Here is a 23,160-nt window from a genome sequence, read left to right as displayed (position 1 = left end):
AAACACATTCTTCTATCCACGTTTGGCATAAATGCTGCAGTGCTCATTCTGGCCAAAGAAACTTTTAAAGGTGGATTACTGAAGTGTTGCTCTAGTTGAGGCTGTCCTAGAAAATTAAGTAAACAAAATCTAGTACTATGACTAGTAACGATGTTGCATCATGTTTCAGGCTGCTGTATTTTTCAACCATTTTGGTATGTCATTAAATCAAGCACATTAGAAAAGTCATGATTTGTGATTTTAATTCTTAAGCCTTATGATTAGATAGTTTACAAATTTGTGCTGATGGTGTATCTTCTCCACTTTAACCCTTCTAATGAGTTAGCTAAAGCACCATTACCAATCACACATACTCAGTAGTTCTACAGTTATGTTTCTGAATACCTGTTTAAAAAACAATCCTGAATCATAACTTAGTCTGACTTTGTAAAGAATTCACAAAGTTGGCTAACATATCTTGTCACACTGAATTTTAAAAGCATCTGATTTTAAAGGTGATCTATAAGATGTGAAAAGTGCTAAATATTCTTTATTTGATGTTATACATAAACCACAGTAAAATGCCTTCCATTAAGTAAAAGGCAATATTTCAGATAGAGAATTTTAATTAAATTGGCATAATTAAGACCAAAAAGATAAAGTGGACATTGTCAGTTTATCTTCAGCGTTTGCCTTAACAGGGTAATGAAGACAACTTGAAACACAGGTGACTCTTGCTCTGTTCTATGACACAGTGAAAGGATCTTCTCCATATTTAAATATATTAATATAACCAGTTATAGAAATCTAAATATAAAACCAATCTCCTATAGGTTCTGAGAAGGCATTTACCATCTCCCTGAAAACATCCCTAACCAAGTTCAAGCATCTCTTTAGAAGGGGAAAGAAGTGATAATACTTGCTGAACTGACATTACTATCAAAACTCAAAAAGCTGACCATATTCATTTACTCACAAGCCAATCTTATTTAAATCAGGTCTGTCCAACAGAAATATTCCATCAGCCATTCATGATCTGAATTCTAGTGTATAAGACTGATTTAAATATGGTACACATAAAAAAGTCATGAGACATTTCTGTTTTGTAATAAATAAGGCAGTGGCCAACTATTACTCATTAGTAGCTTTTTTGAGATAAGCTATCAAGTCTGCCCTTTCTCCCTTCTTCTTAATGCCAGCGAAGATCATTTTTGTTCCAGGGATGTACTTCTTGGGATTCTCCAAGTACTCCATCAGTGTCTCCTCTCCCCAGGTGATGCCTAAACAAGGAGGGATGTATTGTTAAGTATGTTACACTGCTGCAAAAGGGTTTACCATAGGTTACATTCATGCAATTTGTGCTTGGGTTATTTAACAACTGTCCCCCTCTTACCTTTGTTCTTGTTGGCATCTGTGTAAGAGAATCCAACGGCCTGACCTGTCTTTCGCCCAAACAGACCATGGAGATTTGGCCCAGTCTTGTGCTTGCCTCCCTTTTCCACCGTATGGCACTGGGCACACTTCTGAACAAAAATCTTCTTGCCCTTCTCAACATCACCCATTTTTAAATCTAAAAACGAAAGACTCAATTTATTAATTTTTTTCTCCAAGTAATAATACAGTGGAAACCAGAGATCATTTCATCATTTAATCATTGCAAGTCTTTAATATTTAGATCCAGATTGAATATTGTTTTACTAGGCACACTTACAATAGATTTTATAATACCAAAAATACTATCTGAAAGAACTTCCTTAAAAACACATCTCTGGGTATAAGTGATGAAAGGTTGAGTCCAAGTGAGCAAAGAGGGAACCTAGTTCAAAACCATCTCAAAAGATGAAGTCAAGGTCACAAAAAAGTCACAAATCTGATTAGGTTAAACTGCGATTATATTAAACCCAAACTACCAAAATTCCAACTTTTAAGAAGGCCTAATCATTCACACTACAATTTAAAGCTACCTCTCTCTGAAACTAAAGCAAGATACATCTTTACAAAAAAAGAGATCATGGTGACTCAGGTCACTCTAAATTGCCTTGCTGTGGATGTGTGGGCAGCAGCAAGCTTCAAAGTCTCCCAGGGACCCCCTTCCCCCAGCTCTGAGATCTCCGAGGGCGACCACGAGGTCATTTATCCAGGCCGGTTTCAAGGAGACTGATGAAACCTATTTCTCCGAGATGCCTGAGTAGGTTGGGGGCGGGGTGGCTTCGGGGAAACGACAGGTGGCCAATAATAAAAAGGACTAATTGGAGGAATAGCAGTTTTGCTCTTTTGGAAAGAGGACGGGAAGCGCTGAGCACCATCCGCCAGCTACCGTCCTCACCCCGGAGAAAGTCTTGCCACAACCCCGCAGTCCCGACAACGAAGGGCCCACGTCTCGGTTGGATCTGCAACCAAGGACTCTCCGAGCTTTCAGGACCCGGACCGACCCCATGCCACTAACTAGTTGGTGTCGTGTCCCACCTCAAGCCAGACGCAGCCAGGGGCCGCCACTCCCTGCCCGCCTCGCCCGGGCTTCAGTCCACCGGCACAACCCCAACGCAGGCGCGCGCCCTCTTGGCTCAGCTTCCAACCCGCTGTGGCCTCCGCGCCCTGCGCTCACCGTTCTTTCACCGCGCGGAACTGAAGAATTTCCGCCCGCAAGCCGGACGTCCCGCTTTCTAAGTCCAAGGACACGCCGGTCCACGCCTATGTACCGGTGTTGGTGCAACCGAACTCGCTCCGCCCTCTGGCTATCCGCCTTGCCGCCCGGCGGACTGATACGCAGTGACGTCACCGCGCCTCATTGGCTCCGGTCTCCAGGGCCTACGACAGGGACCTGAGCGCGCATGCCGGCTAGCAGGGTAGGGTGTGCTGCCTGTGTGCCCTTCCTGTCAGGGCCTCTCTTGCACGACAGTTACGACAGGCCGTTAGACGTAAGACGCCAAGGTGGTGCCCATAGGGGACCTCTGGCCTTTGTGTGCGGGCGTGTGTGACGGGGAGGGTGGGGCGGAGTCTAGTGGTGGATAGAGGGCGTTATCCTGCTAAGGTGACGGCGCTCGTGCTGGCTGACGTAATGCTTTTTGAGCTGCACGTTGCGGATCCGACCGAGATCAAACTTCGGCCACCTACAGGTCTTCTAGTTACCGTCACTTCAGCTGGCGACCTTTATCCATGCGCGGTCGTATTTCCGCTGCTGGCGCCAGCTGCACCCCAGAGGGATAGCCTGGAACCAGGAATTAAAAAAAGAGACACCAGCTCCTGATCCTGTTCTTGTTTCGTTTCCACCCTGTGACTTTAAAGTCATCTTCTAACAAATCTCCCCTTGATGGACGCCCGAAGACTAAGCAGGTGCTGCAACTGAAGCAGCATTATAGCTGCTTGGGTTATAGCTCTGGCCCATCACATGCTGGCTTCTTTTCCGCCAACACCTGCCTCTCCTCGGGTTTGTATGCAGAAAGAGCAAGGAGTGTGTGCAAACAGCATCTGGGAAGAAAATTTTTTACATGGTTAGACAATTCTTGGAATTTGGAGAGAATTTGCATCCCACCTTACGTAGGTGAAACTCATGTTCAAGTAAGCTAATGTGGTTGGATCATATTAGAAGTGCAGGTTTGATCACCACACTTTCCAGCAATCATAGTTTTCCTCCAGAACTAGGTCCCCTTCCTGAGATGCTCGGTTTTGTCACTGGGATGTTTCGCGACTCCCTTGTCCGTCAAATTCAGCCCCCTAGTTCCAAAGAATTTTCCTCTTTTCCCATATTCTGTCTAGCGGTGCATAATTCATTTAGTTCAGTGTTTATTGAATGTGCTATGCGCCAGGCACACTCCAGGAACCTGGAGTAAATCAGTGAGGATTTTTTTTTCTCTGGTGGAGCTTACATTCTAGCATCTTTTCTCCCTCCTCCAAATTAAGCAATAGGTACTAGGAGGTTAACTTATCCCTCCCAAACACTGGTCCTATGATTTCTGCTTCAGACCATCTGTCTCTCCATATGACTAGATTTATTTTTATTGCTTTCTAACCGTGTCCCAATTTCCCATTTCCCTCTTTCTAATCTCACACACCACTGCCACAGGAGTGTGCTATAAAACAGAATAGAAATCAATTCAAGACCTTTTGTGGCTTTTAGAAGGGACCAAGATGGTGTTTAAGTGCACTACTGAAGTAGGCACATTTGGCTAACTACCTGTTAGAGACCAAGATTAGCAACCTTGTAAATTTAGCCAAGTCCTGATAGATTTGAAGCTAAGTTCTGATTTTGCCACCCATATCCCTTCAAGGAAGAGTTGGTTCTTAAATAGGTAATTGTTATATCAAAATCTTTTGTGTCTGTGGTATCAGAAGTTTTTGTCAGTCTTTGTTGGGTTGACTGGTGGGGAGTAGCAACGTTGTGGTGATACTGCAGATCATGTAGAAGTGGCAGTAAATCAGCTGGCCTCGTGAATTGATTGATGTTTTAAATTTATTCCCATGAGAGGGAGAATAGAAAACTGGAAGTTCTTAATACTCTTGATTAAGGAAATGTGGATAAAGAGTCTTGTTATTGAAAGTAATGGATGAGGAGAAAGAACAACAAAAATGAACACTACATTCCTGTAATAAAGCAGATACCAAAAATTGTGTGCTTAATATCTATGTATTCAAGTTCTAAAGAAATTCATAGGCTCACAGTATACTCAAGATATCTGAGAGGATTAGTTGAGGAAAACGATAATATTCTGCAGGTTGCTCTGTTTCATGTTTGTAATTCTGTTCCTTCTACCTCCATCTTTTCTCAGAGTAGTGACTGGTAAGGGGCATGACTATTATAAAACAAATGCCATAGATTTCTCCTTCTCAGCACCATAATGGATGACATATTTAGGACCCTCCCTAAGAAAAAAAATTTAGTAAGATACCACCTCCCACTCCTACCCCCAAATCAAAAGATATGTTGAAGTCACAAGGAAGTGAGGGAAATCTGGTTGGAGGCAGAGGGAATAAGAACTGAAAAGTAATGTAATAAGCATAAACTGACTCTGGGGCCACCTTACAGACTTTTGCTGAAGTAAAAGAGCCTTACCCTTTAAAAGCAGCCCTGCAGAATGGAAGTAAAGCTCATACAAGGGGGGAGTGGGGAGGGAAGGTTGGCTGAGACCCCTGCATGATGCTGGTGTCACCAAAAGTCTTCATTTCTCTGGGATAAATGTGCATTAGTACGGTTTATGGATCATATGGAAGCTGCATGTTTAGTTTTTAGAAAACTGGCAAACTGTTCTCAAGAGCTTACTAGCACTGTATGAGTGATCCAGTTTCTCCGTAACCTCACCAGCTCTTGGTGTTTTCACTGTTTATTGTAGCCATTCTGGTAGGTGTGTCATAATATCTCATTGTGGTTTTAATTTGCATTTCCCTAATGGTTAATGATGTTGAAAATCTTTAGCCTCTTTGGTGAAATGTTTCTTTATGTCTTTTGTCCATTTTCTAACTGGATTGTCTGTTATTTTAGGTTGAATTTTTAGAGTTGTTTATATATTCTAGATATTGGTCCTTTGTTACATATGTGGTTTGTAAACTATTTTCTCCCACCCAGTCTGTAGGGTAGCTTTTCATCCTCTTAGCAGGATCTTACACACCCCAAAAGTTTTCAATTCTGATGAAGTCCAATTGATCAGTTTTTTCTTTTATCAATCACATTTTTGGTGTCAACTGTAAGAACTCACACCTGAATGAAGCACATCTAACAGACACATTTTCTCAGTAAGGTGTATCACAGACTCCCTGTATGTAGGGACACTGGGCAAGCACTACCTTGGGATAATTTTAAACAGCAAAATCACCCAAAAAAGGCACAAAATGTGAAAAACATGGCAGGAAGTAGACTGCAAAAAGGATGCTTGTTTACAATATGAGAGCTGAGAGAAGGGAGAGCATTGCCTTGTTCAGACTCAGCTAGGAAATCTCTCTCCTGGAGACTTGATCTGGTAACCTAGTCAGGGAGGGAGCCACACCTCTCATCACTCAGGAGTCAGTATTTATAAGCTCACTGTGCTGGTTGTCCTCTTTTTGCCTATCTAGATCCATTTTCCCCTTCCTTTGCCTTAGGACACCATTCTCTAAGAATTGCATCACCTGGATCCCCTTGCTCCGGATTTCTACTTGGGTTTGGCTAATGGGAGGCACTATGACATGACAGTGGGTCCTTTCCTTGTTCTGAGGATTAGGAGTGGTCTTGCTGTTGCTAGTTTCTGGGTGCCTCACCCAGGGTTCCCTTAACCCTGCCCACCTCTTATAAATAGTTCCTTCAATGCACTCCCCTCAGGGAAATCCTCTGAGAGTCTGTTTCCTGCTGGGACCCTGAATTATAGAGATACTTAATCCCCTGTTTTCGGAACAGTATGCAGTCCTCAGCTATGCCTGTTGTTATCCATGCTAGAAATACTTTTTTCCTTCTTTTTAACCTTTCTTCAGAAAATAATCCCTCTGGATTTAGGGCAGTTGCCTAGCACTGGGGACTGGATGCGGGAAGAGGGGGTGGGGTTGGGGGGTGGGCAGAGAGAGAATCTTAAGGAGCCAACAGTGTCTTAGCTTAAACCCAGTCTTCCTTAATTTAGCAAACTTCCATCCCCACCCTACCCACTTCCTTTACTCCTAGACCAGACACTCCTGGCACTGAGTTCCAGAGCCTTTTGAGGATTCTGCTGTATAAATCAGGCTCTTTCCCTCACTGCCAGTTTAGGATTCTAGTGCCTTCAGCCAGCTCAGATCAATCTTCCATCATCTCCTTTCTAAATTGTTCCTAATGTCTCAGCTCTGTTCCCCCTACTGACCTGGCTAGTTTATGCTTTGGATAAAACAAAACCAAAATACAGTGAAAAAAAAAAAAAACCCAAACCAAAAAACTTTCCTGTAGTTTTAATGTGCTTTTTAGAGTAGGTTAAATTAGATGCATGGAGTAAATCTACCTTAGTCTGGAAGCCTCCATAAAGATTTTTCAAAACTGAGTTTATGATGAACATCTTGGAGTGTAAATACTCTCTGTCACCAAATAAGGCCAGATCCATTAGCCTTAACAGCCAGCAGAATTGGGAGTAGGGCTGATGTCCTCTTATGAGAACTGAGGAGGATGATTAAGACAGAGGTCTGAAGAGAAGGCTGCACACTTCTGCATAGAGGTGGATGAATACCCATAGTTAGAATGCAGTTCTACAACCCAGGGCACCTGTGCCCCAGTGCAACCCAGGGAAAAATGTGCAGTTCCTGTACTGCTGAGTTGCATCTTCCAAAGTTTATTCTTTGGAGTTCTAGTCCAATGATATCTGCTATAATAAAAGGATCAGATTAGTTTGAGAAACATGTACACCATTCCCCCTCACCTCAGACATTCCAAAAGATGTTTACATATTAAAGGCTATGGAGTACTGTCCAAAGTAATGTACAGATTTGATGCGATCCCTATCAAGTTACCCAGGACATTTTTCACAGAACTAGAACAAACAATCCTAAAATCACAAAAGACCCAGAACTGCCAAAGCAATATTGAAGAAAAAGAACAAAGCTGGAGGAGTAACCCTCCCAGACTTCAGACAATACTACAGAGCTACAGTAATCAAAACAGCATGGTGTTGGCATAAAAACAGACATATGGATCAATGGAACAGAATAGAGAGCTCAGAAATAAACCCACAGACCTATGGCTAATTAATCTTCAACAAAGGAGGCAAGAATATACAATAGAGAAAAGACAGTCTCTTCAGCACGTGGTGTTGGGAAAACTGGATAGCAGCATGTAAATCAATGAAATTAGGACATTCCCTTACTTCATATACAAAAATAAATTCAAAATGGCTTAAAGACTTAAATATAAGACAAGACACAATAAATCCCCTAGAAGAAAAAATAGGCAAAACATTCTCTGACATAAATCTTAACAACGTTCTTCTAGGGCAGTCTACCCAGGCAATAGAAATAAAAACAAAAATAAACAAATGGGACCTAATTAAACTTACAAGCTTTTGCACAGCAAAGGAAACCATAAGGAAAACAAAATGACCACCTATGGAATGGGAGAAAATATTTGCAAATGATGCAAATGACAAAGGCTTAATTTCCAGAATATATAAATAGCTCACACAACTTAGTAACAAAAAAACAAACAACCTAATCCAAAAATGGGCAGAAGACCTAAAAAAGCAATTCTCCAATAAAGACATACAAGTGGCCAATAGGCACATGAAAAAATGCTCAATATCACTAATTATCAGAGAAATGCAAATCAAAACTTTAATGAGGCATCACCTCACATCAGTCAGAATGGCCATCATTCAAAAGTCCAGCAACAATAAATGCTGGAGAGGATGTGGAGAAAGGGAACCCTCCTACAGTGCTGGTAGGAATATAGTTTGGTGTAGCCATTATGGAAAACAGTATGGAGGCTCCTCAAAAAACTAAAAATAGACTTCCCATATGACCCAGCAATTCCACTCCTGGGCATATATCTGGAGGGAACTCTAATTTGAAAAGACACATGCACCGCAATGTTCACAGCAGCACTATATACAATAGTCAAGACAAGGAAACAACCTAAATGTCTGTCAACAGACAACTGGACAAAGAAGTTGTGGTATATTTATACAATGGAATACTACTCAGCCATAAAAGAGAATAAAATAATGCCATTTGAAGCAACATGGATGGACCTAGAGATCATCATTCTAAGTGAAGTAAGCCAGAAAGAGAAAGAAAAATACCATATGATATCACTTGTATGCGGAATCTAAAAAAAAAAAAGAAAGAAAAGGACACTATGAACTCATATACAAAACAGAAAGACTCGCTGACATAGTAAACAATATTACGGTTACTGGGGAAGGTGGGGTGGGAAGGGATAAATTTGGGAGTTTGAGATTTACAAATGTTAGCTACTATATATAAAAATAGATTTTAAAAAATTTTCTGCTGTATAGCACAGAGAACTATGTTCAATATCTTGTAATAACCTTTAATGAAAAAAATATGAAAACAAATATACACATGACTGGGACATTGTGCTGTGCACCAGAAAGACACATTGTAACTGATGGTACTTCAACAACAACAAACATAAATAAATAAAGGCTATGGAGAATCCCATGATTAAGTCACGTGATCGGCTTTCTTGTCCCCAGTTTTATTTTACCATGTAACTTTTTGCTTCCCACAATACCTATCACACCTAATATAACTAGTGCTATAGAATTTGGAAAAAATTCTATAATTTTAGCTCAATAGTTTTTAAGAGGGTGTAATCAAATGACATGTTGGTCATGAAACAAAAACAAAAATTAAGAGAGAAATCTCAACAAAACACTCATAGAACTTCCTCATGAACTTTCCATAATAAACTATGTCTAAAATGTACCTCTTGGCTCATTAAATGAGTTGACTTGCATTTAGGGATTAGCTAAACTCTTGGTGGATACCATCCAAAAATAGTGATGTTTGGCTTTAGAATGATTGATATCAAGCCATCATCAGCTGGTCTGAATGTTTGTGTTCCCCCTCCCCAGATTTATATATTGAAATCCCAATCCCCAAGATTATTAGGGGATGGGGGTTCTTTGGGAGGTGATTAGTTCATGAAGGCAGAGCCCTCACAAATGGGATTAGTGCTGTTATAAAAGAGTCCCAGAGAGATTCCTTGCCCCTTCCACATGTGAGGTTGCAGTGAGAAGACGGCTGTCAATGAAGAAGTGGACCCTCACCAGACACCAACCTGCCAGTGCCATGGCCTTGGACTTCCCAACATCTAGAACTGTGAGAAACAATGTTTGTTCTTTATAAACCACCTAGTTTATGGTATTTTGTCATAGCAGCCCAAACAGACCAAGACACTATCTTTCTTGCCACAATTAAAGTTCATCAGTTACTAATTAAAGCCATTGCTAGATCTTCACAATAAAATCATTTTTTTCTGCATAAAAGAAATGGTTATGTTTCTCTGTCAGAAGGTTAAAGGAGAAGAAACATGCAACTTAGAGTCTGTGCATGCAGAGCATTTTAGGTTTCGTCTTTTCTGCTGACCTATCTTGTTCATGTTTACATAAAGGAACAGGGCCCACATACTGACTTTATTAAGGTAATGTTTGTAGAGCTGTCTGTCCCTCAGTTAACTGGGCATTTGAGTTTTGTCTTGTCACCTAATCTTATTTTGTACAAACTTTTACATATATGGACAGTGTTCACATATTTATTTTATTAAGTTACTCTACTTTGTATAGACATTTGTCAATTATTGGGAATTCGAGTTTTTTCAAACATTCATTTTTTGTAAATCTTTGTCATATACATTGTTGATCATGATTTTGGAAAAATTCCTTGGATTATAATTTGAAAATGAGATTAAGGACAGTACATTTTTTCTGGTTCAAATATTTTATTGCCAAATTGTTAAAACGTTTGAAGTCAGAACATGATGTTTTCTGGGTTCTTCTGACCAGATCCTAACTTAAATTCCTGAAAACATAAACCTCATTAACAAGTTCCTATGGCTTCTCTAGAAAACAGATTCCAGCAACAAGGAAAAAATTCTGCTATATTTTTTCTTTTCTTGCAAGAGGCTGGGTTTTGCAGGGAAAGATGAATATCTCAATTATAGAAATAATAAGAATTATGGCCATAGAATTGGTGTTTCTTCCCTGAATGCTCCTTATCCCTGAGGTCTTTATAGTCTTCTAGAATTGATTTATGGAAACGTTTTTGTGCCTCAGTTTTTGAAAAAGAGTACTTAAGCTCCAGCAGGTTGGTATGAGGCTTGGCCACTCCAGCTCTAGGAATCCAACCTAGAATAGGTCTTGTTTCTTCATCGTTTCCCATATTCAAGGTCAACCGTTCTGGCTTACTTAAAAAATGTTCTAAATTGAAAGCTTCCAAGTCTGATTTATTTTGTAAAAGACCATGCTTACTAAGGCTTACGGGGTTTTGACACATGTTATACTGATTTAAATGTTCATACTGAATGTAATGGTCTGGGTTAAAGTAAGGTATAGTTTGGGGCTTTAATGACAGCTGTCTCCAGTACAAATCTTCTGTCTTTTTAGTATCCGTGATTTTTGGAAATGGTTTGTCAGAAATATTAGCCAGATCTTTTGCTGGGTAACAAGATGGAAATGCATAGGTAGATAGCAAGCTTTGTTCTTCCTTAATCTTGTCTTCAATTTTCTGTTTTTTATGGGTCACACCTGTGGGCATATTATTTCTGAGAGCCATCATTTCTGTAGAACTGGGTACTAAGGTATGAAAAGTACACAAAACTCTAGGGGTACAATCGGGACAGGAAGGTGGTCTTTTTTGGACAACAGCCTCCAAAGGACGTCGGTTCTGAATCAATCGGGCAATTCGTCCTTCCAAGGGTTGGGTGGGTTTTAAGACAGGATGGAATTTTTCTTGCTGCAGTGGTGGGATAATAAAAGAGAAAATCAATTAGTTAATAAATCTGGCATTGTCAGGATATTGTCACAAATGGCAGGTCAAAAGTCATACCCGTTTTCACTATATGAGTAAACATAGGAGAGGGTAGGAGTATACACTGCAGTGTTCTTTGATATTTATTTAAAGACACTGAGGAGCTATATTCAATATCTTGTAATAACCTATAATGGAAAAAAATCTGAAAAATAATGTATATGTAACTGAATCACTTTGCTGTATACCTGAAACTAACACAACACTATAAATTAACTATACTTCAGTAAAATATATAAATAAAAATAAAGACAAAAATAAAAATAAAAGACACTATAAATTAACTATACTTCAATAAAATAAATAAAAATAAAGAAAAAGACACTGAAACTTGGGTCCTAATAAGCACATGTTTTTCTCCTCTACCTGTTTTTTCTAATAAGGGCATATTTTTACTTGGCTATAGAGAAATTTCTCTGTGCAGGAACTCTTTGCTTTCAAATTTTCAAAGATATAAAAGAACTACTGGAACAAATTTCTGCCCATCACCAACAGATGGTGTTAACAGTTACATACAGTTATTTAAATCTCAGACAAAGCCTTCTTTATTAGGTCAAGGCAAGGGTTCTTAAACTTTGGTTGAATCAGAATCAACCATGGAGCTGGCAGAAAAACAGATTCCTGACCTTGATCCTTTGAGATTCTGATTCAGAAGGTCTGCAGTGGGGCTTAGGAATCTGCTTTCTAGAGCCCTTGGGTGATGCTGAGGCCAGTGATGTGCTATGCTTAGAGAAACACTGGTCTGAGGGGAGTCTGTCGTATCTGTGTTTCTTTTTGAGACGTTTTAAGTATTGTGAACTCAATCATGTCTGGAAACTGCAAAAGCAGTGAGAGTAGTCAAAGGGTTATTAATAGATATATATCTGTGGTAGAGCAGGAGGAACAGGGAGGAGTCGACTTGGAAGAGGCATGAGGGAACTTTCTGGGATGATGGTAATGTTCAATATCTTGACAGGGGCTTGGGTTATGAAGGTGTACACGTTTGTCAAAGTTCATTGAATGGACACTTAAGATCTGTGCAATTGTACTAAATGTATATTTTACCTTAAAAGAAAAAAAACTGAACTCTGGTTAATGATATGCATGCTGAACGTTTAGGGTTGAAACATACTAAGGTCTGCAACTTACACTGAAATACAAAAAAAAAAACCAGTGTATTTACAGATGATTGGTGTGATGGAAAGATGGATAGATATGTGATAAAATAAGTATAGTAAAATGCTAATAGCAGAATCTATATGGGTGTTAACTGTAAAATTATTTCAACTTTTCTGTATGTTTAAACATTTTTATAATATGTTGAAGAAAGAAAACTAAAAAAGAATTGATATATGATAATGATGGAGTTGATGGCAAAGATAATAAAGATAAGAATGATGAGAAAATAATCATTCTAATTTGGACTTAGAAAATAAAATGGACTTAGGAACATCCTTTTGGAATCTAATTTGTTCATAGTTGACGGAGTTTCCATAGTGTTATCAACAAATTTATTATAACGTTTAGTTAATCAGGTTCAAGTAGATACTATAAAAAAAAGGAAAAAAATCCCAGCTCTTTGAAATGCACTGTAAATTTATCATAGACAGAAAGGCATATGATATATCATGTCCTACTTTGATAGTATCCCTTTATGCAAGGAGCAGTTTTTAGTACCTTTATTTTATTCTACTACAACAAAATATTTCAATGAATACAAACATGCCCTCCCAGAGTCTGTTATTTATGCTTTAATCAGAAACCAGCAAGATTCACTGAAACACTCTTTTAAACCTCCAACTATTTTAAGCATATTTTATCTTGCTATTAATAAAAATTTAGGTGTTGCTTTATTTGCACAATAATTTTGCATATGATATACTTGACAAGCATCCTTTGTATAACTATACATGTATTTCCTTGTAAAAATGATAAAGCTGCTTCCTGAGGGGCTAGATGCTACAGGGTCAAATCTGGGGAAATCTAGACAGTTGCTGAGCTCACTTGGCAATGTCAGAGTATATGTATAGTCTTTTCTAGGCTGAGAGAATGCTTGCTGCAAGTGAGAAATAAAGAAAATTAAAAACCCTTCAGTGAATGATAAAGCACAGTCTATGGAACTGCTTCTGGTGTTATGATTTATATCGTCATGGGAAATACTGACGCTAATGTAAAATAAATGTGTTCAGTTCAGTCTAAAAAGAGTTCATATTGAGATATCTTATAGTTGTCTTTTGGGTATCTTTCCAGTCTACATCTTTGAAAATACTAATTTTAACAACTGTGCAGTTTTAAAGGATAAAATTTAGGTCCCAAATAAAATAACATAAATGTATACTATTAGGTCATTTTGTTTCATTTACATAATTAAGCCAAGAGATTATAACTTCTATCACTATAGGGCTTGATCATTTCTTTCAAGCCATTTCATACAATCAATTAAGAAATCTCTTGATATTTGCAGAGAATTTATTTGCTTTTGATTGTAATTCAGCCAACTCTCAATTATGTGGATATTAGCAAGAAGACTATCTCTTCAAAAGCAGTGAAAATGTACAAGATACAAAATATGCAAAGATTCAAGGAATTTATTAAGAATCACATTAAATTACTAGGTAAATGTTCATAAACCAATTCCTTTGTAAATTTAGCAGCGAAAGCATGGCAGACAATCTGTTAAACCAAACCAAACCAAACCAAACCAACCAAACCAAACCAAAAACCCAGCACCGTGATGAGGAAAAGAAACCCTGCTTGATCTTCGAAATAGTGGGCTATTAATTAATTTCTGAATTGAGTTAAGTTTTCCCTTTGCTAGCTTGGTCACCATACTCACAAAGCAAATAAAAAGTGGGCAAAACAAGAAAGAGCTCACTACCTGGATACCTTCCCCCTAAATAACTGAGAGTTGACTACAATTACTTACAGGCTCTGGGTCAAATCCTATCTGTCCAGTTAACTCTGCTACCTCCTTTTCATGGTAATCATCCAGTTCAAGGGGGTTCATGGGCCCCAGACCTTAATGGAAACATTACATCTTATTATTTGGTTAAAGTAAATGAAGAATGGCACTTAAATGACCTTTTATAGAAAAACTTACCTATTTCCCTTTATAACATAATCAGAACCGATAAAATGAAAACGAACTTAACTTCTCAGTTACTACCAAGAGGAACTTACCTCCCACCTTATTTCTATTAGTACTTGGATTAAGAAACAGGGAGAAATATTAGAAGATAAAAGCTTGTAACAGCATTTGTCAAATAGTCCAATTTTGTTCTTTTTACTCGTATTAAGGTGAACTCATACCTGTAAAATCATGATTGTACGAAGTGATCCAGTGGGACCTCTCAAGATTTCTTTGTATGTTGGCTTCTTTCAGAGAGTTAATAGGGTCCCACGAATTTAAAGAAGTGTTAGGAGCGAAGGTTTTAGGTGGTTTTGGGTAGAATATTGGCTTGTTTTTCTCAACACATTCAGGAAACTAGAATATGAATATAAAAGATCACTGCTGTTAATGTCATCTGTAGAATGAGGGTCGATTCACTATCTCAGCAGGAAGGGGGTGGTAAAGGAAATTCCAGGCATAAGTCAGATACTATTTTTTCTTCATTAATTACTAATATTCTGCAACTGTAACCATATTTAGAGTTAAACACAATATTTTATCAAAGGAATGGTGAGTTTTTTTTCTAAAAATCTTTTGCATTAGCAAGGAGTCTCAAAATGTACTTTGGAGAAATATTCTAGGAGATACTCTACCTCTGGTGAAATTTTATTAGAGATATAAAGGGCTCTGAGGTACTCCTTTGGCTAAGTTTAGCCAAAATTGTGTGACTCCCACTTCTCTTTCCCCACCTGAAATGACACCATATGATATCTTTCCTTTATGAATTTCTGATGAAGGTTAAGTCACTCAGATTTGAATAAAAATTTTCATTTGGGAGACATAACTGCTTTACCAATGGAGTTTGATTTTGTATTTTCAAAAGAAGGTATGAATGCAAAAGTAAATGAATGAACGAGTTTCACTGTAGTCTTTCTGGTTACTTAGAAATTCACTTTTTCTCAGGTCGATGATTCTCAATAAATATTGACTGAGCACCTGTATGTGCAAGGTAGTGGCAGGAAGCAAGGATGGATCAGAAACTAATCTGGCCAACTAGGAGCGTACTGGCTAGAAGGGGAGATAAGGTGTGAATATAAATGACTAGAAGATGAAAAGTAACTTTCTGTTATGAAAGAAGTTAAGACAAAATTATTTGTAAGTTCAGAGGAGGGAGTGATTGATTCCTGCTGAACAGGGAAGTGGGGCTGGGAGGAGACAAGAGGCCATGTTAGGTAATCCCACAGGAAGCAGGCCTTGAGTGACATGCAGAGGGAAGGGGGCCAAAGTAACAGCAAAAGCAGAAGTATAGATGGAGGTGAAAAGTACGGAATGAACATTTCTTGAATCCTATGAACTTGCTGCCCTGGCAGTCAGGCCCACCCTAACATTTCAGGTCCTGGGGTGTGAGTACAATGAGAGCCCACATTCCATTAGTCTAAATAGTTTAATTTATAAACCAAGCAAATAAACTGTTAAATAAATATGTTTCATTTTCCTACCTTGTCAATATATCTTCATAACAGCCTAGAAGACCAGGTTCAAATTTAGACTTCTAAGATTATCCCGAGTTCTGTACTGGGACACGGTGGTTCAGAAACAGTCAACCACTGGCTGCTGGTCTCAGCACCCCTACTGCTTTCTTCCTACTCCCACTTTGATCCCGAACTGTGAGGTGCCTTGTGTATGTGGATACACTGCCTCTCAAGCTCACGCGCCATATACCTGTTACCTCTACTTCCAGCAAACAGCCATCTCTTGGCCACCCCTTTAGCCTAAAGGTCTGTACTAGCTTGGCAGCATGGTCAACCACTGGGAGGATTCACTTGAGGAACAGACTCCATGAAGGCCCTGAAACTGGGTTCAAAGCTATTTTGTCAGGAAATATGCAGTCCAGAATCAGTCTGGGGCAGAAGACTGGGGACCATGGACTCCAAATGGACATGTCCTCTTGTCCCTATAAACTTCCTGCCCCATAGAAGGGGCACAGTTAGAGAAGGCCAGAGCTAGGCCTTATAAAGTATGGGGCCTTTTAAAGTTCCTGGGCCTAAGGGTAATGCTGCTTATAGCAACCCTGTAAGGTTGGAGGGAACCCCATATTACATACATAGAGTAGTCATGATAAAAGTCACATAGTAAAAAACTGTCTCAAGAAGCATTAAATAACCACCTCTATAAACCTTTCACAAATATGTGGCCTGCTTATCCAGGGCTAAAGAAGGCTCTCTTCATTTTCCTTCTCTTTATTATGATTTGCAAAGCCAGCTTATTTAGAAATAAGAAGGGCTTTTTTCAAATATTGTTCTAGATTAATCTTATTTCTTAACCTAGTCTAACTAACAGCAGTGAACTCGTGGAATGCAGTCAAAGGCACAGAGGAGGAAAATAGGGAATGTGACATTTATTGTAGCCTGAGGTGTCTTGGGAACTCCTTAAGAGTCAGGAAACATTTGAGAGTGGAGAGCTGGCCAATTTTCAGTATGTTAAGGTGATGTTATTCTGAGAGGACAGTGAGATAGGGGCTGCTGGCAATCATTCACTCCATAGGTATTCAATGGTTAAATATGCTATTCACAGGGTAAAGCCTGTATTTGATATGGAAGGTAAGTACAAAGCAGGAAGGAATTCCAATTCCTGAGATATAAGTATCTCAGCAGAAACTCTTGTCTGCAAAGGAGTGATGTTAGGTGTTTTGAATTAGGAATACATTCCCAGAGGAGTAGTGCTATATAAATGGTTGTTACATTCCCAGCATAGCCCGTAAAATCTATGTAACTCATAAATTATTTAATAAACATTTATTGAATACCTATGATATGCAAAACTATGTGCAAGCTTCTAAGAGCCCTGTGCTAGGCACCAAAAATCCATAAACTGCCATAAAATAACAGAAATTAATATTGTTATAATATGTTCAGTGAAACAAAAATTAAGTATATATTTTTGTTTTGTTTTAGTCTTGAGTGACGGGGCTTAATAGGTTTATTGGGGAGCAAGAAAAGGTTTATTATGGAGACCACTTTGCCCTCTAGAGAGACTTTAGCACTGGGGACACTTACTGGGTCTTTATTGGATCATATTTCACTTAATTATATTGTATCAGTACCATTTTTACATTAAGAAATCATGATTAGGAACTTTGTCATTTGCTTATGAAATGAATAAAAGAAGATACAGCAAATAAGAGACTGGCAGAGATATGCTTCTTTGGTATCTAGTTAGGACTTTGGAAGAGAGAGAGTTGAAGGCACAAGAGGATGCACAGTGGGAGGAAAGGGCTGCCTGGGATAGAATGAAGGAAAAGCAATGGGGCAACACAGTGAATGGGGAGCTTGCATGGTAGGGAAGAGTGTGCCTTAGAGTGTTTCCTATTTGGGTACCTTGGTTGCTGGGGATGAGGAGGTGAGAAGGTGAAACTGAGGGTGCTAGTGGCATGGAGAGGTGCACTGTGGGCAACCAGTTATTTGGTAAGATGACATGTTTCTAAAGGAGGTGCCTGTCTGTTAGTCCAATTCATTATCGTTATTGGAAGATGAGTGTGGATTATGCATGCTATTGCAGAGAGACAGAACTGTCCTAGGAGTGAGGAATACCTCTAGGAGGAGGGTAGACACTTCAGATTGGAAGATGGCAGCTGGTTCAAGAAGGAAAACCACACTCCTTTGTAAGGGTGACATGAGTGAGTTGTCTTTCCAAGGAAAGCCAAAGGTCTTTCTAAATATTTATGGAAAATTGGTAGTAGGCTCATTTAGGCTTTGAAAATGGTTTGTAAAATATTTCAAATAGTCTAAGGTTAGGAAGGTTAATGGCATTTGACCTCTCCTCTGTGATTATATCTCATCTTATTCAAAAGATGATTACAAGGTAGAGTTTATCCTAAATAATGGTTTCACATTGCAAAACTAAGGCCAAATGCTTGATTTCTTGAGAAATGAAAAGAATAAGTCTTCAGCCACTTGAGCAAGTAATGACAAAAATGATACAGAAGAGTCTAACATTTGTTTGCCAGTTATAAAAGGAAAGAGAATGTTCTGATTGGCTTGGCTCTGAATGGCTAGAAATGGCCAGTGAGAAAAGATGGCAGAGGGAAGAGAGTGGTAGCAGGAGAGGTGCTGACTAGAGTGACTGGTCTAGTGAGCAGTAATGACTCTGATGGGGGAAACAGGGCCAGGCCAACAAGCAAAAAGTTAGGGCCAGCTCTGGGGTCTGAGTGGGAAAGAGGTATCAAGATTTCTGTGACTCTTGAAAGCATAATAAGCTTCATATACATGTAATGTAAAAGGATGAAGGCAAAATGACATTTAAAATATTCTGTCACATGAAAAAATGCTCAATATTGCTAATTATCAGAGAAATGCAAATCAAAACTACAATGAAGTATCACCTCACACCAGTCAGAAGGGCCATCATTCAAAAATGCACAAATGATAAATGCTGGAGAGGATATGGAGAAAGGGAACCTTCCTACACAATGTAGTTCGGTGCAGCCATATGACAAACAGTATGAAGATTCCTTAAAAAACTAAAAATAGACTTACCCTATGACCCAGCAGTCCCACTCCTGGGCATATATCTGGAGGGAACTCTAATTTGAAAAGAGATACATGCACCCAATGTTCAAATAGCAGCACTATTTACAATAGCCAAGACATGGAAACAACCTAAATGTCTGTCAACAGATGATTGGACAAAGAAGTTTTAGTATATTTATACAATGGAATACTACTCAGCCATAAAAAAGAATAAAATAATGCCATTTGCAGCAACATGGAGAGACCTAGAGATCGTCATTCTAAGTGAAGCTGGGAAGAGAAAGAAAAATACCATATGATATCACTTACACATGGAATCTAAAAAAAATGACACATACTAATTTATTTACAAAACAGAAACAGACTCACTGGCATAGAAAATAAATTTATGGCTACCAAGGGGATAAGGGGGTGGTGTGGAGGGATAAATTGGGAGTTCAGGATTTGCAGATACTAACTACTATATATAAAACAGATAAACAACAAGGCCCTACTGTATAGCACAGGGAAATATATTCAATACCATGTAATAACCTATAATGAAAAGAATATGAAAAGCAATATATAAATATATATGTATACATGAATCACTATGCTGTACACCAGAAATTATCACAACATTGTAAATCAACTATAATTCAATTTAAAAAAGAAAAAAATACTCAGTTAAAATCAAGTCCCAGCACTAAGTTTTTTAAAGGTTAAACCCTTTTTATTAGAGTATTCTCTTTTCTGAGACTATCCATTTCTTAATGTTGGTAGGTCAACAAAGTGTTATAATCATTGGAATAAAAATACTTAGCGCTGCTAACATGTAGTATGTGCTTACTATGTGCTAATATGGTACTGAGTGCTTTTACATGCATTTCATTCTCAAGACAACCCTGTCAGTAGATTTCATTATTATTCCTGTGTTATCTATGAGGAAACTGATGTACTGAAGTGTTAAGTATATTATGCAGGGTTATACAGCTGATAAGTTTTAGAGCCAGGATGAGTCATGAGGTACTCCCAACAAACTCAGTTATCAATTTTATTTTTATTTCTTTGTCCAGGGAAGTGCAAAACTTGATTAGGATTAGGGATGTGCCAGAAGAATGACTGGAAGTTTGACAACTAAGATCAATTAGAATAGATTAAGAAAGTGGGATTAACCATTAGAAGAATCAAATGAATCAGTCAAAATATTTATGTATGAAGTGCTGTGGGGAATATGCATATTATATTCTGTTTTCAAAGAGCCTTTAATTTAGCTGATGAAATACAAATACATGTGCAAAGTTACTGGTTATAAGTGTTGTAGAGTCAGAAGAGAGGGAATCACTTCAGTTGGAATAATTCTTTATAAACGGAAACACTTTCTATTTTTCAGGGTGCTTTCATATCTTTCATATGACCCTCATATCCTGTGAATTTTGTAGGACAGATCTTACTGAAATTATACCGAAACATTTTTTAAAGCTCAGAGAAAAGAAACAAAATGCCTAATATCACTTAGAGAACAAATGGCAGTCACAGCAGGAACCAGAACATAGGCCTCTTGATTTGGTTCACTTTCTGTGCAAAAGAAACAATGAGGATTGAGCTCAGCCCTGAAGAGCAAGTATGAGACGGGCAGAATGGCCTGAGAGGTTAGCCTTCCAGGAATAGGAACTTGCATGCCATGAACCTGTTCAAGGACCAGCAAGCAGAGCCAGGCTGTAGGAAGGCCAGAATCGAAGAGTCTTTTGTAGCTCAGTTAAAGCCCTGGATTTCACACTTAGGGAAAGAGGAGCTAACTGAGATTGCCAAGGGGTGTGACATGAGGACAGCAGCATTTTAATGAGCAGGTAGAAATGAGGGAAACTGACAGAATAAACTATGGCCTCCAGAATGACTTCTCATATTTCTGAGGTGCTCAGATACTGATTTTGCTTGAAAGAATGAAAGAGATCCAGGAGAGTCTTTGGAGTTACTTCACATGTTATGAATCAAGAATAAATTGTGGAAACGTTACATATCTGCCAAAAGGATATGAAATCAGCTAGAAAACAAAAAAGTGACTCATGGTCAAAATCTCAAATTTTTCATCCAGATAGAAAATAAAACCAAACTATCTTTTGGATTTTTACAAACATATAGAGTAAAAACATTTTTACTTTGTTTTAAACACACATTTTAAGAAATACTTACATCATAATATACACCCTGTCCTGGCCAAGCCAAGGCTTTCTTCTCTGAATCCATGGGAAAATCAAGCAGTTCGTATCTGTAAGGATTACCTGAAAAGTTAAAAAAAAAAAAGATTACCTAAAAATTTTCAGAAAAGCAGTCTTCTAATTAATGAGGTTTACGGGTACAATAAACAGAAACAAGATAATAGGAGGTAGGAGGAATGTGAGTGCACACTTTAGTTACATAGTTATAGCTTTGAATTCTTGCTTCCCTTAATGAGCAGCATGAGGGCGACACAGAGGAAGAATGAGTCTCGAACCCAAGTTCTGTCAGCAGAACAAGGGGGCACTGCACTGGTATCTTATTAATGAAAGGGATTCTTAGGTAAATTGTAAATCTTCCTCTGAAGGCCCAGGAAATACATTTTTTTACTACCTGTTTTAGGTTTTCCCTGCCTAAATATCAAGAAGTAGAGTTAGCACTTGCTTACCAAAAAGATATTGAAAGAGAACATTTAAAGAATACAGCTTCTTAGGTATTAGTGGTAGTTGGATAAGCTTTACTAAACACAGCATGGCTTCCTCTGGTCCTGTGATAAGGTCCACATTAAAGCAGGTTCTGAGCACCCATCCCCATATGTGATAAGAACAAACATTTACTATGAGCCAGTACTGTACTTAGGGCTTTTTATACATCATCACATGCATTTTTCATAACATTACTATGAAGAAGGTAGTATTATTTCCACTTTAACAAATAAGGAAACTGAGGCACAAAGGAAATAAGCAGTAGTTTGGACTTGGGCAATCTGCTTCTAGGGTCTGCACTCTTAGCCTATATGCTACTTATTTCTACTGTTTAACTGAAGAGTTAAAATAAGTGGCAGAGTAGAAAACCTAATGCAGTACTATTTCCTGGAAAGGTCTTTTGTAAAGGTTATTAGAATATACCCATCTTTTAAAAATCCCCTAAAAGTAACTAACTGGTCAAGGACAGGTAGATGCTTGGAAGAGCAGAAAATTAAGATGGTAACTTATTTCTTCAGTCCCTGGTCTACATCTACACTGCAAAATGTTTTGATAAATTCAACACATTTCCATGTGTTCTGTGTTCATTCAACATTTCTGTGATTTCTTGCTAACTAATTTCAGAAATTACCTAATTTAGGGATTGAAAAAAATTAATTTACTTTAACAGTTTACCTAATAAGATCATAAAACTTTCTTTTTTAAAAAATAATGACCATCAATAGCCTTATTTTTTCCAGAGGAGAGGTAATTAGGTTTCTTTATTTATTTAATTTTTTTTTCTTTAATGGAGGTACTGGATATTGAACCCAGGATCTTACGCATGCTAAGCAGGCACTCTACCACTTGAGCTATATACCCTTCCCCTCAAGATCATAAAAATTTCAATTGCTTAGATATCCTATCTTATATATATCCTATTTAGTGTCATATATACATATGTATGTATTTATCTATATGTACATATATTTGATACAACTTTCACTATCTTTTATCAGTGAAAAGGTCCAGCATGTTGCACACATATTGGAATCATTATGATGGTAGAGATACATGGTAGCATGTAGCAATATGGTATATATGGTAGCAGAGTATGTAATAAAAATAGTAGCTGCTAACACTTAATTTGTTATCTATGAAGTAGGTACTAATATCCCCATTTTACAGATTGGGAAGTAGAGGCAGAGAAGTTAAGAAACTTTCCCATGGTCCATGGTAAGTGACAGAGCCAGAACACTACCCATGCAGTTGGACACCAAAGTCCAAGCTCTTAAACACTCCACTATAAAATCTCTCAAAATTTACTGTCTTCTAATAAGTTGCTGAGGTTGAAATTGATGATGGCAGTATTCTGTTCTTATATTTGGGTCCAAATATTTATGTACAGAGGAACTGCATTATAGCACAGTTCTCA

At 38.3% G+C, this 23,160-nt stretch overlaps 2 protein-coding genes across 3 annotated transcripts in view; both read right to left on the bottom strand.

Moving 5' to 3' along the window:
- Positions 1-509: 509 nt before the first annotated feature.
- Positions 510-2,740, bottom strand: CYCS (cytochrome c, somatic). 2 transcript variants are annotated; one of them, XM_010968633.3, is made up of 3 exons: positions 2,585-2,740; positions 1,373-1,549; positions 510-1,259 (listed from the first exon to the last, which is right to left on the bottom strand). In XM_010968633.3, exons 2-3 carry the CDS (start codon positions 1,539-1,541, stop codon positions 1,111-1,113), a joined length of 318 nt encoding a protein of 105 aa, XP_010966935.1. In that variant the 5' UTR covers positions 1,542-1,549; positions 2,585-2,740; the 3' UTR covers positions 510-1,110. The 2 variants fall into 2 exon arrangements, with proteins under 2 accessions (XP_010966935.1, XP_045361609.1); XM_045505653.2 differs by having other exon boundaries at positions 2,446-2,655.
- A 7,615-nt stretch (positions 2,741-10,355) lies between these two features.
- SPMIP4 (sperm microtubule inner protein 4) overlaps positions 10,356-23,160 on the bottom strand; it is a 52,107-nt gene continuing 39,302 nt past the window's right edge. The window contains exons 8-11 of the mRNA XM_010968635.3: positions 21,238-21,326; positions 14,737-14,911; positions 14,354-14,445; positions 10,356-11,373 (exon numbers count right to left, since the gene is read on the bottom strand). Coding sequence (XP_010966937.1) covers positions 10,573-11,373; positions 14,354-14,445; positions 14,737-14,911; positions 21,238-21,326 — 1,157 coding nt within the window. The 3' untranslated portion in view covers positions 10,356-10,572. The remainder of the gene's footprint in view (positions 11,374-14,353; positions 14,446-14,736; positions 14,912-21,237; positions 21,327-23,160) is intronic.

This window comes from Camelus bactrianus, chromosome 7, assembly GCF_048773025.1.
Source record: "Camelus bactrianus isolate YW-2024 breed Bactrian camel chromosome 7, ASM4877302v1, whole genome shotgun sequence".
In the NCBI taxonomy this organism is placed as follows: Eukaryota; Metazoa; Chordata; class Mammalia; order Artiodactyla; family Camelidae; genus Camelus; species Camelus bactrianus.
Note: the sequence above shows the minus strand (reverse complement) of the source record. Positions and strands in the feature narration are given on the sequence as shown.

Bases quoted from the DNA above. Each gene is read 5' to 3' on its own strand.
- CYCS (XM_010968633.3), bottom strand. From the start codon at position 1,541: ATGGGTGATGTTGAGAAGGGCAAGAAGATTTTTGTTCAGAAGTGTGCC. The intron at 1,260-1,372 runs GTAAGAGGGGGA...CTCCTTGTTTAG, and splicing joins AGATGCCAACAAGAACAAAG to GCATCACCTGGGGAGAGGAG.